This window comes from Acanthamoeba castellanii (genome assembly GCF_000313135.1).
Source record: "Acanthamoeba castellanii str. Neff unplaced genomic scaffold scf7180000084453, whole genome shotgun sequence".
Lineage (NCBI taxonomy): Eukaryota > Discosea > Longamoebia > Acanthamoebidae > Acanthamoeba > Acanthamoeba castellanii.
The window spans coordinates 1-13,811 of NW_004457659.1; the positions used below are offsets into that span (position 1 = coordinate 1).

The 13,811-nt window shown below is 57.9% G+C and overlaps 6 protein-coding genes across 6 annotated transcripts; 2 read left to right on the top strand and 4 right to left on the bottom strand.

The window, feature by feature from the left end:
• Nucleotides 1-567: 567 nt before the first annotated feature.
• ACA1_025830 (uncharacterized protein) lies at nucleotides 568-1,044 on the bottom strand (the record flags this gene model as incomplete). The annotated part of the gene is given in 4 exon segments (XM_004353256.1): nucleotides 568-577; nucleotides 610-848; nucleotides 933-997; nucleotides 1,017-1,044. The coding sequence occupies 4 exon segments, from the start codon at nucleotides 1,042-1,044 to the stop codon at nucleotides 568-570; spliced, it is 342 nt and encodes a 113-aa protein (XP_004353308.1).
• A 2,134-nt stretch (nucleotides 1,045-3,178) lies between these two features.
• On the top strand, nucleotides 3,179-4,867 carry ACA1_025840 (uncharacterized protein; the record flags this gene model as incomplete). Its single annotated transcript, XM_004353257.1, is given in 7 exon segments — nucleotides 3,179-3,245; nucleotides 3,265-3,429; nucleotides 3,536-3,702; nucleotides 3,732-3,782; nucleotides 3,804-3,964; nucleotides 4,045-4,371; nucleotides 4,459-4,867. 7 exon segments carry the CDS (start codon nucleotides 3,179-3,181, stop codon nucleotides 4,865-4,867), a joined length of 1,347 nt encoding a protein of 448 aa, XP_004353309.1.
• A 2,666-nt stretch (nucleotides 4,868-7,533) lies between these two features.
• Nucleotides 7,534-7,929, bottom strand: ACA1_025850 (uncharacterized protein; the record flags this gene model as incomplete). The annotated part of the gene is made up of 2 exons (XM_004353258.1): nucleotides 7,534-7,744; nucleotides 7,766-7,929. 2 exons carry the CDS (start codon nucleotides 7,927-7,929, stop codon nucleotides 7,534-7,536), a joined length of 375 nt encoding a protein of 124 aa, XP_004353310.1.
• A 220-nt stretch (nucleotides 7,930-8,149) lies between these two features.
• On the top strand, nucleotides 8,150-8,434 carry ACA1_025860 (Homeobox domain containing protein; the record flags this gene model as incomplete). The annotated part of the gene is made up of 1 exon (XM_004353259.1): nucleotides 8,150-8,434. The coding sequence occupies one exon, from the start codon at nucleotides 8,150-8,152 to the stop codon at nucleotides 8,432-8,434; it is 285 nt and encodes a 94-aa protein (XP_004353311.1).
• Nucleotides 8,435-8,536: 102 nt separating this feature from the next.
• ACA1_025870 (uncharacterized protein) lies at nucleotides 8,537-9,337 on the bottom strand (the record flags this gene model as incomplete). The annotated part of the gene is given in 3 exon segments (XM_004353260.1): nucleotides 8,537-8,602; nucleotides 8,634-9,287; nucleotides 9,299-9,337. 3 exon segments carry the CDS (start codon nucleotides 9,335-9,337, stop codon nucleotides 8,537-8,539), a joined length of 759 nt encoding a protein of 252 aa, XP_004353312.1.
• Nucleotides 9,338-12,136: 2,799 nt separating this feature from the next.
• Nucleotides 12,137-13,521, bottom strand: ACA1_025880 (uncharacterized protein; the record flags this gene model as incomplete). Its single annotated transcript, XM_004353261.1, is given in 2 exon segments — nucleotides 12,137-12,430; nucleotides 12,445-13,521. 2 exon segments carry the CDS (start codon nucleotides 13,519-13,521, stop codon nucleotides 12,137-12,139), a joined length of 1,371 nt encoding a protein of 456 aa, XP_004353313.1.
• Between the last annotated feature and the right edge of the window lie 290 nt (nucleotides 13,522-13,811).

Genomic DNA, 13,811 nt, shown 5'->3' on the forward strand with positions numbered 1-13,811 from the left:
ATGCAGCAAAGGAGTTGGTAAGTACCGAGGGGAGGGACTGGCAGTAGCCGTTGCCATTGCAATTGCCCACAGCACGCTGGCAGTACTCCTCGCCCTCCGAGCAATCTCCATTGCTCCAGCACAGGTTACCACCGGCCGACTCTGTAGAACGGCCCCAGGGGAGTAACCGTCAGAGAATAGAACATATGAGGTATACATCAATATATATGTAAATGGCACGGTATACATTGCCTCTGTGGGTGATAATAAGGGACTAACAAATCGGTACCGACGTGGCACTCAACGAGCGCGAGGGCAGCGAGGAAGGCGATGGCCAACAACAGTAGGGGCTGGAACTTCATCTGCTACTCCCCACCCCGCACCGCCACAAATGAGTAAAGGCATTCTAACATGAATGTTGACAGAGGGGCCAACCAACCATGTTAAATAGCAAGGTGAAGCGTTTGTAGAAAAGAAGAACATGCAGCAGTAGCGTCTGTCCACCTAAGGGGTGAAGCCTGAAAAAGGAAATTGAGATTTAACTTTATTCAGCCAAAGGATTACATTTCTGTGAGGCACAAGAGAGCATCATGTTGGCCTGTTGTTGTTGTTGGGGGAAACTCAGCGCACGTGCGTTTCAGGTTCACAATCCGCGTGAGGTGGGTGGATGGGGATGGCAGGAGTCGATGGCCGGTTGGATCGGAGTACACGGCGCACGCGTCCAATAGGGCAGCGCCATGCGGCACGCCCAGGCGATCGCTGCACGTCGAGTTGTCGCCGCCGCACACGCCGCACTCGTCGACAGCGAGGTCCGACGGTTCGACCACGATGATGCCGTGGTTGGCCGTGTTGAGCTCGTGCAGCTCTCCCTGCGCGCACACATTAGATTCCGCCTGTGTGTGTCGTGTGTCGTGTGTGTGTGCCGCGTGTGTGTCGTGCGTGTGCGGTGGTACCCACGTGTTGAGCTGGTCGTGCCACAGGTAGAGGCCCGGGCTGCAGAACCGGTGTGGCACGCTTGCTGCGCCCGGCGCCAGCACCGCCGAACGCCGTTTCAGAGCTCAACATCGCCAGCGCCGTCGTCGTCAGTCGTGTGCGTTGTAGTACGCCCTGACCATTTCGGGGGTCCCTCTTCGTGCCATGCCCTGGCACAGGAGTGAGTGCGAGCATTGCCGGACAGGGGTGAGCAAGGCACTGCACCGGTTCGAGGTCGGGGAGGAGAGTGCCAGCCCAGTTGGCCATCGACAACGACAGGCGCTGGAGCTGCTGCTTCTGCTCCACGAGCTTTGACACCACCAACGAGCGCAGCGATCTGCTGCTACCCGGAGCGCCCTTGTAGTCGTAGGCCCGCCCACCTTCCGGTCGAGCAGGTTCTCCCACACCACCAGGTCGCCCACATGGACCCGCGCCACCATCGACGACCACCACACACGGTCGACGTCGATGCGCCCTTGTGCCACTGAGCCTGCGCCGGCTTGGGAATGCAGCACGTGGATTCGTTGCCGCCGCACACGCATCCACCGACTTGCCCCGCATGACGGGCCAGAGCGGTCTTGGTGGTGGCGTCGACGCACTTGAGGGTGAAGGTGTTGCGGTGGCCCTCGTGGAGGTTGGCCACCACCCGCTGGGTGCGCAACGGTGGTGGGAAGTGAAGACGACGCACCAATCGGGCTTTCTTCTGTGGCACATCGAGGGCCTCGTGTCACGCAGCGGCAGATGGTGAGCCTAGCCTTTGAGAGCGCAACGTGGCAGACCACGTTCGGGTCGGTGCACGTGGTGCAGCCCCAGGGCATCAACGGGCCGGCCTTTTGCGACGAACTCGAGGCCGGTGCGTCATCGGCAGTCAACCACCACACCACATCACTTCTCCAACGGAGATCAGGCTCACGCACGTGGGCAAAGAGAGCATGAGCCGTGTGCCAGCAACATCTCCACCACCGTCGTCCTCAAGCCCTGCCAGTACACCATCATGCCCGCCTTTGCACCCACGGCCCCTTTTCCAGCTTTTTTTCGCCATGTTTTCCTGTTCTCATCTTTTCTCATGTGCTCCTTAAACAAATGCAGCATAAAAACCCTCTGTCATCTGCAAAATGGGCATTAAAATCATCTGTCATCTGCAAAAAACCATCTGTCATCTGTAATGGGCATAAAAATCATCTGTCATCTGCAAAAAAACCATCTGTCATCTGCAAAAAAACCATATGTCATCTGCAACAATTACCCATCTGCAAAAAACCATCTGTCATCTGCAAAAAAACCATCTGTCATTTGCATAAAACCATCTGTCATGTGCAAAAAAACCATCTGTCATAAAATCATCTGTCATCTGTCATAAAATCATCTGTCATCTGTCATCTGTCATCTGTCACAAAAATCATCTGCAAAATGGGCATAAAATCATCAGTCATCTGCAAAAAAATCATCTGTCATCTGTCATAAAATCATCTGTATAAAAACCATCTGCATAAAAATCATCTGTATAAAAATCATCTGTATAAAAAACATCTGTCATCTGCCATAAAATCATCTGTCATCTGTCATAAAAATCATCTGTATAAAAATCATCTGTCATCTGTCATAAAATCATCTGTCATCTGTCATCTGTCATACATCTGCATAAAAATCATCTGCAAAATGGCCATAAATATCATCTGTTGTCTGCCAAATGGCCATAAAAATCACCTGTCAGCTGCATAAAAATCATCTGTTATCCATGAAATGGCATAAAATCATCTGGCCATAAAAATCATCTGTCATCTGCAAAAGAGCCACAAAATCATCTGTAAACATATCCAAAAATCCAACTGTCACTCATTACCCACCCCTGCAATTCACAATTAGACGAAATCAAAAACAACAAATTGTTCAAAAATAACCAAGATACCACAAAAACCTCCCGTTGCTGTCGACAGAAAGCTGTGGGGGCAGGTTGTCAGCCAAGGTTGGGGGGTGACTTAGCAGGCGGGCGGGTGGGCAGGGAGGGTTGAAGGAGAGCTCATACCTCGTGTGCGGTGGACTATAGCTATGAGAGCGAGCTGGCGGTGGAGTACTCCTTGCGTGTGGCGGCGTCGCACAACAAGGTCATGGTGGAGAGCCTCACGGCGCAGCCCAACGCCGACCGTTCACGATCCACGGGCGGCAGTGCTACGCGGACCCGGCGTACCAGGTGGGCAAGGAACTCGGGGCGGCGATGGTGAACAACATGGCGGTGAGCGTGGGCAACCTGTTCCGGCTGGGGTCCGGCGTGGGGGCGTCGGTCAAAAGGAGCGGTACGAGAGCGTGCCGGAGCTGCTCGCCGTGATCAACGTGCGCCGCCGACGCACTTTGACATTCTCGAGGGCAAAGAGGTGGTGGTCAACCTGATGACCTTCAACAGCTACGGCTCCTACTTGCGACTGGCCGACGCCGCGGGCGTGATGTCGTCGTTCGAGATCAAGCGCGATCGCGTGCATGGTTCAGCCCACGCCATTGGCGCCCTCTCTCTCCCCCACTCTTCGTTCTGATATGCTCATTTCGTCTCATTTTCGTTTTCGTTCGTCGTCGCACATTATCTGAACAGCAAGCTCGCAGTCCTGGTCATTCTACCGAAAAGCTGGAAAAGCGGCCGAGGCGAGCGGCCAGTCGACGGTGGAGCACATCTCGGTGGCGCGCAATCTGGTGGCGTTGGGCGACGGCGTGTACATGTCGACGACGCGCTACGTGTGGAAGCTGCCTGAGGCAGTGGTGGTGCATGGTGGTACTCGCCCGACCACCAGCCCTTCAACGTGCTCACCTACTCGGATGGCGCGCCCACCCGACGGCCGCGAGTGCCTCAAGGTTGACTACAGCGCCGAGCCAGGCTGCCCGGCTCGGTGTCAATGTGGGGGGAGCGCACCTACAGCAAGCCCGACCCGACGTTCAACCTGCCCTGGTGGTGGACCACGTCCAAGCGCGACCGCACGACGCTGACCAAGGAGATGGTGGCCACGCCGGCCGACCCGGACCTAAGGTGGTCGAGGTGTCGGTGGTGGTGCGCAACAAGGCGCTCGTGGATGCGCGCAACGTGTGGGTGACGCTGTGGCGCGGCAGCCCCGACAACTGCCTCGGCGAGGCCTGCCTGCTCGACGACAACACGCTCATCGGCACGGAGGAGGTGGCGCTGGTGCCAGCGCAGGGCAAGCGCGAGGTGTGGTTCCTGTTCCGCTACGACGGCGTGCAGAACACCAATGCGACGAGTGAGACCGACGAGGGCGGCGACATGCACACGGGCAACAACCACGCCTACGCGCTGCTGTTCAACAACATTGTCGCCCACGGCTACACGCTCCAGACCCTGCGGCTCGACCCCACTATCGAGCTGGAGGCCGTCACGGAGAGCGGCAGGGGCTACACCACGGGCTACAACGTGACGGCGAGGTGACGGCTTCTGGGCGACGACCAACCGCAGGCTGTTGGGGCAACAGGAGCACGTGCGGCGTGTGCGGCGTGTGCGGCGGAGACGAGTCGTCGTTGCACCGGCTGCGACGGCGTGGCGCTGTCGGGCAAGGTGGTGGACGCCTGCGGCGTGTGCGACGACGACGGATCGACGCGCTGCGTGCCCAAGCCGGCGCAAGCCGAGCGGCACTTTGTGCGGCTGGACAAGCACAGCATCAACGGCGGCGGCGAGGAGTCGTCATCGTCGTGGTGGTGGTCGAGTCTGGTGACGCGGGTGGGCGTGGGCGACCTGGTGACGTGGGAGGACCTGCTGGACTGGAAGGTGGAGATCGTGGGCGGGTCTTACGACTACCAGGGCGCGCCGGCCATCGATCTGTCGCGGTTGAAGGGCGGCCAGTCGGGCCAGCACGACACGCTCACCGACCTGCCCAGCGACCACGACATCGACGCCAACGACGCTGCTGCGCCGTCGAACTGAACAACTGCAGCCACCGCAGGCCCGCCGAGAGCAAGTCGCTGATGTTTGCTGTTTCCCCCCCTCACAGTGTTCTTAAGCAAATACAACACAACACACAACACATTTCAATCATCAAGCCTTGTCCCCTCGACCCTGGACGGGGGCGGGAGGGGGCGGGAGGGGCGGAGGGGGGCGGGAGGGGGCGGACGGGGACGGGAGGGGGCGGACGGGGGCGGGAGGGTGAAGAGGGAGGAAGATGGGGAAGGAGACGCAGGCGATGACGAGGAGAAAGAACGATGAAACCTCTGTCTGTTCGCCAATGTTGTCGAAGCTCACCGCACATCCCATGCACGCCCATCAACTCACCCATGTGCGGTGTGAGCACGCAGCGCTGGCGGACGCATGTGTGGCGCTGGACTGCCACAAGAAGAGCGAAGGTGTCCGCCACAGGCGGGACATCAAGAAGCTGTTGTACGCCGGCCTCGGGGTCAAGACCATGCTCACCGACAGCCACCAGCAGAGGAGGGTAGACGCCGTGCATTTGATGGTGTTAATCGTTGCTACCGCCAGCGACACAGGTCAGACACTCGACGCCGCCGAAGGAGATGCCGCCATTCTTCTTCTGCCCATCCTGGCCAGCCGCCGTCATCGGTGCAGGAACAATCTTCTTGGGCAGCGAGAAGGAGAGTGGTGCAGCGCACCGACGGTTGACGAGGGCCATACAGGATGTGTGCCCGGCCATCGGGCGTGAGGTACAGCGAAGGGTAGTCGCCAGCATGCAGTTCGGCAGAGGCGTCCTCGGCCACCTCGAATGGCACGCCCCACAGGTGGCCCTCGAAGAGATTGCGCCTCACCGAGCCATCCAAGGGCAGATGAGCCACGAACTTGGTGTGTGTGTGTGTGGTGTGCGCTGTGTGCGCACACAGGGTTCACGCACGCGGTTGTGTGGCGTTGGACTGCCACAGGAAGCGCGATGGGTCGCTGTTACTGCTCGCCATGAGGGGAATTAAGAAGCTGTGGTACGTCGGCCTCGGCACCAAGGTCATGATCACCGGAGACGCCATCAGCATCGCCTTCTTCGCCTCTACCACCCACTCGCTCCTCCCCTAACTAACGGTCGTCTCCTTTTAAACTCGCTGCACGACACGGCGCGATACGACACAACACTCACCCCACGACACGACACTCCCAGCCCATGACGCTCACTCCACGACATGGCACACGAGACACAACACAACACACAACACGACAAATGGCATCTTCTCCCGTTAAATTCCGCGCTGCCCTGTGTCCTGGAAGAACGCCACCATGTCTCATCATGATCGGTTCCGCGCACGTGGTTCATGCGTGTCGTGTGGCGTGTCGTGCGTGTGTCGTGCGTGTGTGTGTGTGTGGTGGGCGTGTGTGTCGTGTGTGCGTGCGTGCGTGCGTGCGTGAGAATGGGAGGTGCGGGATGACGCCCTGCCGGCCTTGGATGTTGCACGGCCCACCTCCCACCTGTGAGAAAAGCTGAATTACAGGTTTGGGCTGAGCGAGTGCTCATCTAGGAGGCCTAAAAGATGGCGCTAGCTTCAAGAAGGCGTGTGTCCATTCCTTGTTCCATTTCTTTTTGGCTTTTCTCCTCTTTTCTTCTCTGCACCTCTTGGCCTCACCACAGCGAACTCCAACAAGGGTCCCGTCATGCCTGCCCGCCTGCTGCACTTGTTGTTCAGCCACCGCCATTTCACGACACCAGCGTGGTCAGCCAGCCACATTATGCGTCAACAACACCGCCAGCAATCGGTGCTCAGCGAGCCATTCCTGTTCGGGCGACGAGCGGGGACCGGGGTACGTGCGCGACTGGTCGCTTGACACCCCACAGCCCCCATAGCCCAGTCAATAAAGAAATAATCCACTATAGATATAAAATAACACAAGAACCGACATAAGACCACCAGGGTGCGAGGCCAGGCCGGCGACAGTCAAGCAGCTGTGCGCGTGGTGGCTCGCTCTAGGTGTGACGAGCTTGGCGAGCCATTCCTGTGCGGCGATGAATCGGTGCTGTGCGGCGACGCCCATTGCTGGGCGTGCCATCGAGCGCTCTTAAACGGTCACGCCATGGCGTAAGGCGGACCGCTGGTGCTGCGGTTAGTCAGGCGGTGGCAGTCAACCTGGGCGACTACAAGGGCTCGGGCCGCGCCGAACTGGCGCTGACGGTAGTGGACGACAACTGCGAGGCGACGCTGTGCATGTACATTGAGATTGATCAAGCGCGACCGCACGTGCAGGCTTCACCCGAGAAGTCCGTGCGTGCAGCAGAAGGGCGACGGGCGCGACAGCTGTGGCGGCGCAGGGCAATTTCCTGATGCGCTCGGACGACGGCGTGCAGACCATGCACACGCGACGATCGAGACTGACGAGGGCGGCGACCCGCACGCGGGCAACATCAACCACGCCGAGTGATGTTCCACAACATGGTCGCCAAACAGCGGCTACCACGCTCCAGACCCTGCGGCTCAACCCCACCATGGAGCTGGAGCCCCGGCACGGAGGGCGGCACGGCTACGCGCTCGTGCAGGTGGCGGGCTCGAGGCGACAACGACCATCCGGTTACGAGGTGAGGGCCTGCTTCTGTGAAGGACGAGAGTGCCCGCCGCGCTGCTGGTGCTCTTCCTGCGTGCGGGGGACTGTTGATAAATGAGCATTTATTAGGTGTAGGCAGAAGCGGCTATCGCGTGGGCCAAGTCCAGGGTCTTCATTTGCAATAATCGCTTGAACTCGTCAGTGCGCCCTCGCACGGATCGGAAAAAGTCCAACAGCTCCGTCGGTTCTTGCTGGGGGTTCTTGTTGATGGTGTTGAGAGCTTCGGTTGAGGCCCACTGAGCCAGTGCATTGATCCTCGTCTTTTCGCTGACATACCTGCGGCTTAAGGCCGCATACCCTTTTTCATACTGAGGAAGGGTGATGCACAGCAGCCCTCCTTGCGCTAGCAGGCAATGCAGTTCCTGCCGAATCGCATCTTCCCAGTGGTCAGCCAGGTACGGAGATGGCAGCTGCGTCTGAGCAGGGGTTGTTTTGTGCTCAAGCACGTTGGGGAGTGTCATGACGAGCTAAGCGAACAGAAAAAGTCGCATTAGAATTTCGGTTCCGTCAATGGACCGTCAATGGCCAGCTCAGCAAGTGGTCCTTTCCATTTCAATTTATGTTTGGTAAAAGATGGATCAACACCAAGCATTTCAAAGGGAGAGAGACAACTTGCTCCATCAGCTTGACCTCCAACACACGTACTGGGAGGAAAATGTGCTTCCTCGGAGAGCCGCGGAGATGTTGTCGAAGTCTCCACACCTTCACAATGAAAAGGCGGACACCGCGCAGCGAAAGAGGAAGAGGGACAATCTGACCCAAGAGGTAAAGGAGGTGATGATGGCGTGGATCAATGAGCACATCGCCAATCCGTATCCGACCAAGGAGGAGAAAGAGGAGCTCTCCCTGCGCACCGGCCTCACCACCACCCAGATCTCCAACTGGTTCACCAACGCCCGACGACGCTATCTCAAAATCAACGAGCCAGAGAAACAGCAGGACTTCCACCTCTCTTACCCGCTGTAACTATGTTTTTAACATCACGAAAAATTCAATATTTTGTTCCCACAACTGAGGGGAAAGGTTGAGGGCTTGGCGTTTGGATTTGGTCGAGGGCGTACAGCGTCTTCAGTCGGGCCTGTAGTACTGTTCGTCGCCGCTGGCGCGCTCGTCGGTCGCGGACGTATACGAAGGCTCCCAGCCCGATGGCACACGGAATGATTACCGCGGCGGCGATTAGGCACAGGATCCAGAGGGATATCGAACCCGCGGAGCACTCGTCGCCGTTGCCCTGGTCCCGCAGTAGCAGACCGATGTTGGGGTCGTAGCTGAGGCGGTCGGTGAAGGTCGGCAGGCTCAGCACAAGCGTGTCGGCGGCTTCGAAGCGATGCTGCACGGGCCGGTCCACGTCAACGTCCGCCAGAGCGAAGTCTGCCAGGTCCATCGTGCTGGTAGTGTGGGTAGTTTGCACCACGTAGCGCGTTGTCCGCTGATTGGCCACCGCTGAGCCTGCGCTTACTCCAACTATCGACTGAACACTCGCCTGGACTGACAGTCCAACATAGATCTCGAGGCGGTTGGTCGGCTGGGCGAAGGTCCACCCGCTCAGCAGCAGATTCCACTTGTTGGTGCCGGGCCGATTGAGCAGCGACACGTTGCCGTAGGAGACGTAGGTCTCGTTGGAATACAGGGAGTAGTTGAGCCCCACTGTGCGGTTGCCCAGTGAGGCGGAGAAGTCAAAGGTCTGCTGATAACCCAACCTCCCCTTGCTCAGGCTGAACCCGTACTCGGGGAAGGTGGTGTTGGATAGCGCCTGGCCATCGGAATCCACCTCGATCAAGTGTAGGAATTGAAATCGAAGCCAAAGCTCCTCTTTCACCTGGTTCGTACACAAATCTGAAGGAACACCGTCAGCGACACTCCAGGCATCTTCCCTCAGGTCACGCGGGAAGTACCGACAGGAACTAATCGATGGTTTGGGGAGTCAGCCACGTCGAACAGGAGCAGCACGTTTCCTGACGTTGCATTCGTGCGCGCTTCAATTACGGGCAGCATTCCTGGATGAGCGTTGAGTATTATTTTCTTGAGACCGGGTAAGTCCTGGTTTGGCGTACCCAAGTCTTGCATCCATACATCATTCTTCGGCCCCAATACGTCCACACCTCCCGATATAAACTGATACCCTCTGCCCGAAGAATGCCGCCATGTACATGCAGAATGGCCTCGACGTCTAGGCGGAGAAGCTGTAGCAGGGATCTGCTCCCATCTTTCCGTTCCTGATGTTCGACAGTGAGGATAAGTGGCTGAGTCGTCAATTATGAGAGGCTAATGTACCGAAGTGAAAGGACCATGTGTCTTGGTGAACTTGCTCCCCATCACCACCACCAAACACGATCATGGCCGTGGAATCGAGTGTCAACACTGCCGAATGGCCATACCTGGGAGGACCACTGCTGTTGACGGAATTCCAAGTAGTGGTTGCTGCCGCCGTGTGAGCGTGCACAAGGATGGATTGAGATGAGCAGGAAGATACCCATGTCGAAGCAGAACACACTGCTCACGACTCGGGATAAGGCGTCCTGTCCTCCGAACACCCATATCTTTCCGTCCATGGCCACAGCTGATTGCCACCACCGCGGGAATCCACTTGGTGCGCTTGCATTCACCTCAGACCAGGCACCTTAAATAACACTGAAGCTTTAGAAGAAGACAGACGCCAAAACAAGGGGGAACGGTACCGTTTTCGAATTTAAGTACAGAGGAGCCCCCTCAGCCCCTCCTATCGTGTACACAACCCCGTCATCGGAAACAACTGTGCTGTGTCCCGCCCGCGGAAAGGGGAGCTCAGGCAGTCTCTGCCACTCGTAAGTTGCTGCGGCCGTAGGAGGCTGAGTGAATGTTCGAATTGTTGTTTGTGTGAACCTGCAGAAAGTACCTAAATCGAGCTCCCATACCTCGCTGATGTAAGAAGTAAGGTTTCGCCCTCCGATGATGAGCATCTTGCCGTGTACCAGAGAGGCAGTATGACTGTATCTTCCCCCCGTTGGCCCCCCTGCCGTATAGATGGAAGCCCACCGCTGTTCTGCCGGACTGTATGCAAGAAGATCATTAAGAGCTTCGTCGTCAAGATTATTGTATCCGCCATAAGTAACGATGTTATTTCCTGTGCTGCAGATCGAAGAATGCCACTGCCTGACCGAAAGCTCTGTAGAGCTGTATTGTTCCCATGAATACTGGCCCAGCACAATTGAGGGCGTCAAGCAACAGAGGAGCAGCAAAGCCCACATGTCTAGTAACCACCAAATGAAGCCAGGTCAACAACTATGCGTCAATAGCCCTCATCAATGGCATTTTTACTATTGATCAGAACGTTTGCGTAATTCATCATTTCTGCAATGACACCTTTGTGGTCAATGCTACTTCTGGCTATTCTCTCTGGTGAGGCATCGGCTTTTTCATGGACAAATGCCTCTCTTTCTCCAACGTGGTCTGCAAGGAAAGACCATTTGGTTCTGTCCGTCAATTCAACAACGCTACTAGCCTTAGGGGGGACAAACGGAACGAACTGCTTCAATGATATTACTATTTGGGATAGGTCTGGTACGCTATCAATCCATTCATTGGCAGTATGGATGTATAATCAAAGTCCGGGCAGGTACGACACCACGCTCTGTCGTTGCTGCGACTGCAAGCGGTTCCGAAATGTGTAGCTATCCTATCTCCCAGCTAGCTGGCTACGTTTACTCGGGATATGTAGTCATCATTGGCGGGATAGACGCCAGCTCATCCCGTGGAGGAAATCCAAGAAGTTTTTCCATCTGCATACTGTCGCTTGGTACCTCCCACTATCTCCACTGTTGTCCCACTCTAACTGCGTCACCAACACAGAAAGCATGCAGTGGCAAAAGGCAGCCACTGGCATAGATCCAGTGTGGCAACATACCGCTGTTGTTACGGCAGAAGGCATGGGGGTGGTGTTCGGAGGTATCCGGTTTGGTGGTGCGCTGGATGAGTTGTTCGAAAATTTGCCAGGTATGCGCTGCACCGCAGGAGCAATAGTGTGCCTTCATGTTAAACCTTGCGGTGGTAGGAATATGGAGGCAAGTGTGCTGCGGTGCCTTCTCAAGCGGAGATTTTTCCGGTCCTTCGCCTATGGTTCGCCGTTGGGGTCACTCTACGATCGCAAACAATGACGATGTTTGGTTTTATGGAGGGTCCACCCAGCAAGGAACCGCGTTAACCACCGTTGATCGGTACTTCTCAGGTACTCGGCCAGTGGAATTTCTGGGTCGGTGCATTCTTATGTTGTGTGCAGCCAACAGGACGTGGGTCAGTGTGACGGCAAGCGGTACGACGCCAGCAGGCAGGTGGGGGCATACGGCCGTGTTGTCGCCCAGGAACGACGGAATGCTGATCTATGGCGGACGCAACTCGTCGACGTACTTCAAAGACATCTGGCTCTATTCCTTTGGTACCACGATTCTATGAAAGCAACTTTGGCCGTCAGTTCCTAACGACCTCGCAAACCCAGACCAGAACTCCTGGACGCAACTGGACGCCTCGGGCGGGATAGCGCGGGCCTTCCACAAGGCCGTCTCCTACGTAGATGCCCAACAGAAGTGGTGGATGACCGTCTTCGGTTCGTACTCGTCGTCATTGTTGAATTGACTGTTGAAGCACAATGAAGAGCCTCACCGCACTCACCGATCTCGCTTCGCCCCAAACTCGTCATGCAGGAGGCGAGCTGTCGAGTGGGGCGGTGACGGCCAACGTGGCGCGGCTCGACCTGGGCGTGCTGGCTTCCCCGTCGCCCACCGCGTCTCCCTCCTCGTCGCCTACGCCCACGCCCCCGCTCACCCCGTCGCCCACCGCGTCGGCCTCGCCCTCCACCTCTCTTTCGCCCTCCCCGACCTCGTCGCCATCGCGTTCGCCCTCGTCCACGTCATCACCCTCACCCTCCATCTCACTCTCGCCCTCGCCCACGCCGTCGCCCTCTCGTTCGCCCTCGTCCACGCCATCGCCCTCCCTTCATCAACGTCGACGCCGTCTGCTTCGCCTTCGTCGACGTCATCACCCTCGTCCTCAGCCTCACTTTCGCCGTCGCCCACGTCGTCGCCCTCTCGTTCGCCCTCGTCGACGCCATCACCATCGCCCTCGCCTTCGTCGACGTCGACACCGTCTGCTTCGCCCTCGTCCACGCCGTCGCCCTCGGTCTCCATCTCACTCTCGCCCACGCCAACGTCGTCGCCCTCTCGTTCGCCCTCGTCGATGGCATCGCCCTCCCCTTCATCATCGTCGACGCCGTCTGCTTCGCCCTCGTCCACGCCGTGGCCCTCCACCTCACTCTCGTCGTCGCCCACACAGTCGCCCTCGTCCACGCCATCGCCCTCAGCTTCGTCGACGTCGACGCCGTCTGCTTCGCCTTCGTCCACACCGTCACCCTCGGCCTCCGTCTCACTCTCGCCCACGCCCACGTCGACGTCGACGTTGTCGCTCGCCACCTCGCTCTCGCCCTCGCCGACCTCGTCGCCCTCGCGTTCGCCTTCATCCACGTCATCACCCTCCCCCTCCGCCTCACTTTCGAGCTCGCCGACGCTGTCTCCGTCGTCTTCTGCGCTGTCGCCGTCGCTGTCGCCCTCCAGTTCGCCGACTGCGTCTCCCTCGACCACCGCCTCGTTCACGCCCACGAGCTCCGTCTCGGCGTCGCTGATGGCAACGCCGACGCCCTCTACCACGCCGACCATGTCGCCTTCTCTCTCGCCTTCGCCATCTCCATCCCGCTCGCCCTCTTCTACGCCTCCTACACTTTCTTCTTTGCCATCAGCCTTGCCGCCATCTTCATCACCTTCTTCATCCTCACCACACTCATCTTCATCGCCCAGCGCCTCGGCGACGTCGTGGGCCAACGGGACGGCGGTGGGAGGTGGTGCCGACGGCGACGACGGGACGGCCGCGCTGGTGGCGGCCCTGGCGGCGGGCGGCGTCGGGGCGGCATTGGTGGCGGCCGCGGTGGTCGGGGCCGCGGTGGCGGTGCTCTGGTGGCGCCAGCGGGCGCTGCGGAATGCGCGGATGACGCTCCAGGAGAAGGCGGCGGGCGTGTTCGGCAAGGTCATGTCGGACCCCAGCCTGGCGGCCCTCCACAACCGCTGCCAGTCCAACCCGCTCTTCGAGGACACCTGGAAGACCGTACCCGAGTGGCCGCCAGAGGCCTTGTAAATCGAATCCTCGTCATCCAAAAGAAATCTTCATTTCTAGCCCTCCTATACACAGGTTATGACGACCACTGAAGTTGCGTTGCTTCTATCATCTTCATCTTCTATGGTGCATCGTCATCTGAGCGTTAAAAGAGAGAATGATTTTCTTTTCCGGAACTAAGGGAAATGGTTTTCTTTTGTTTTTACTG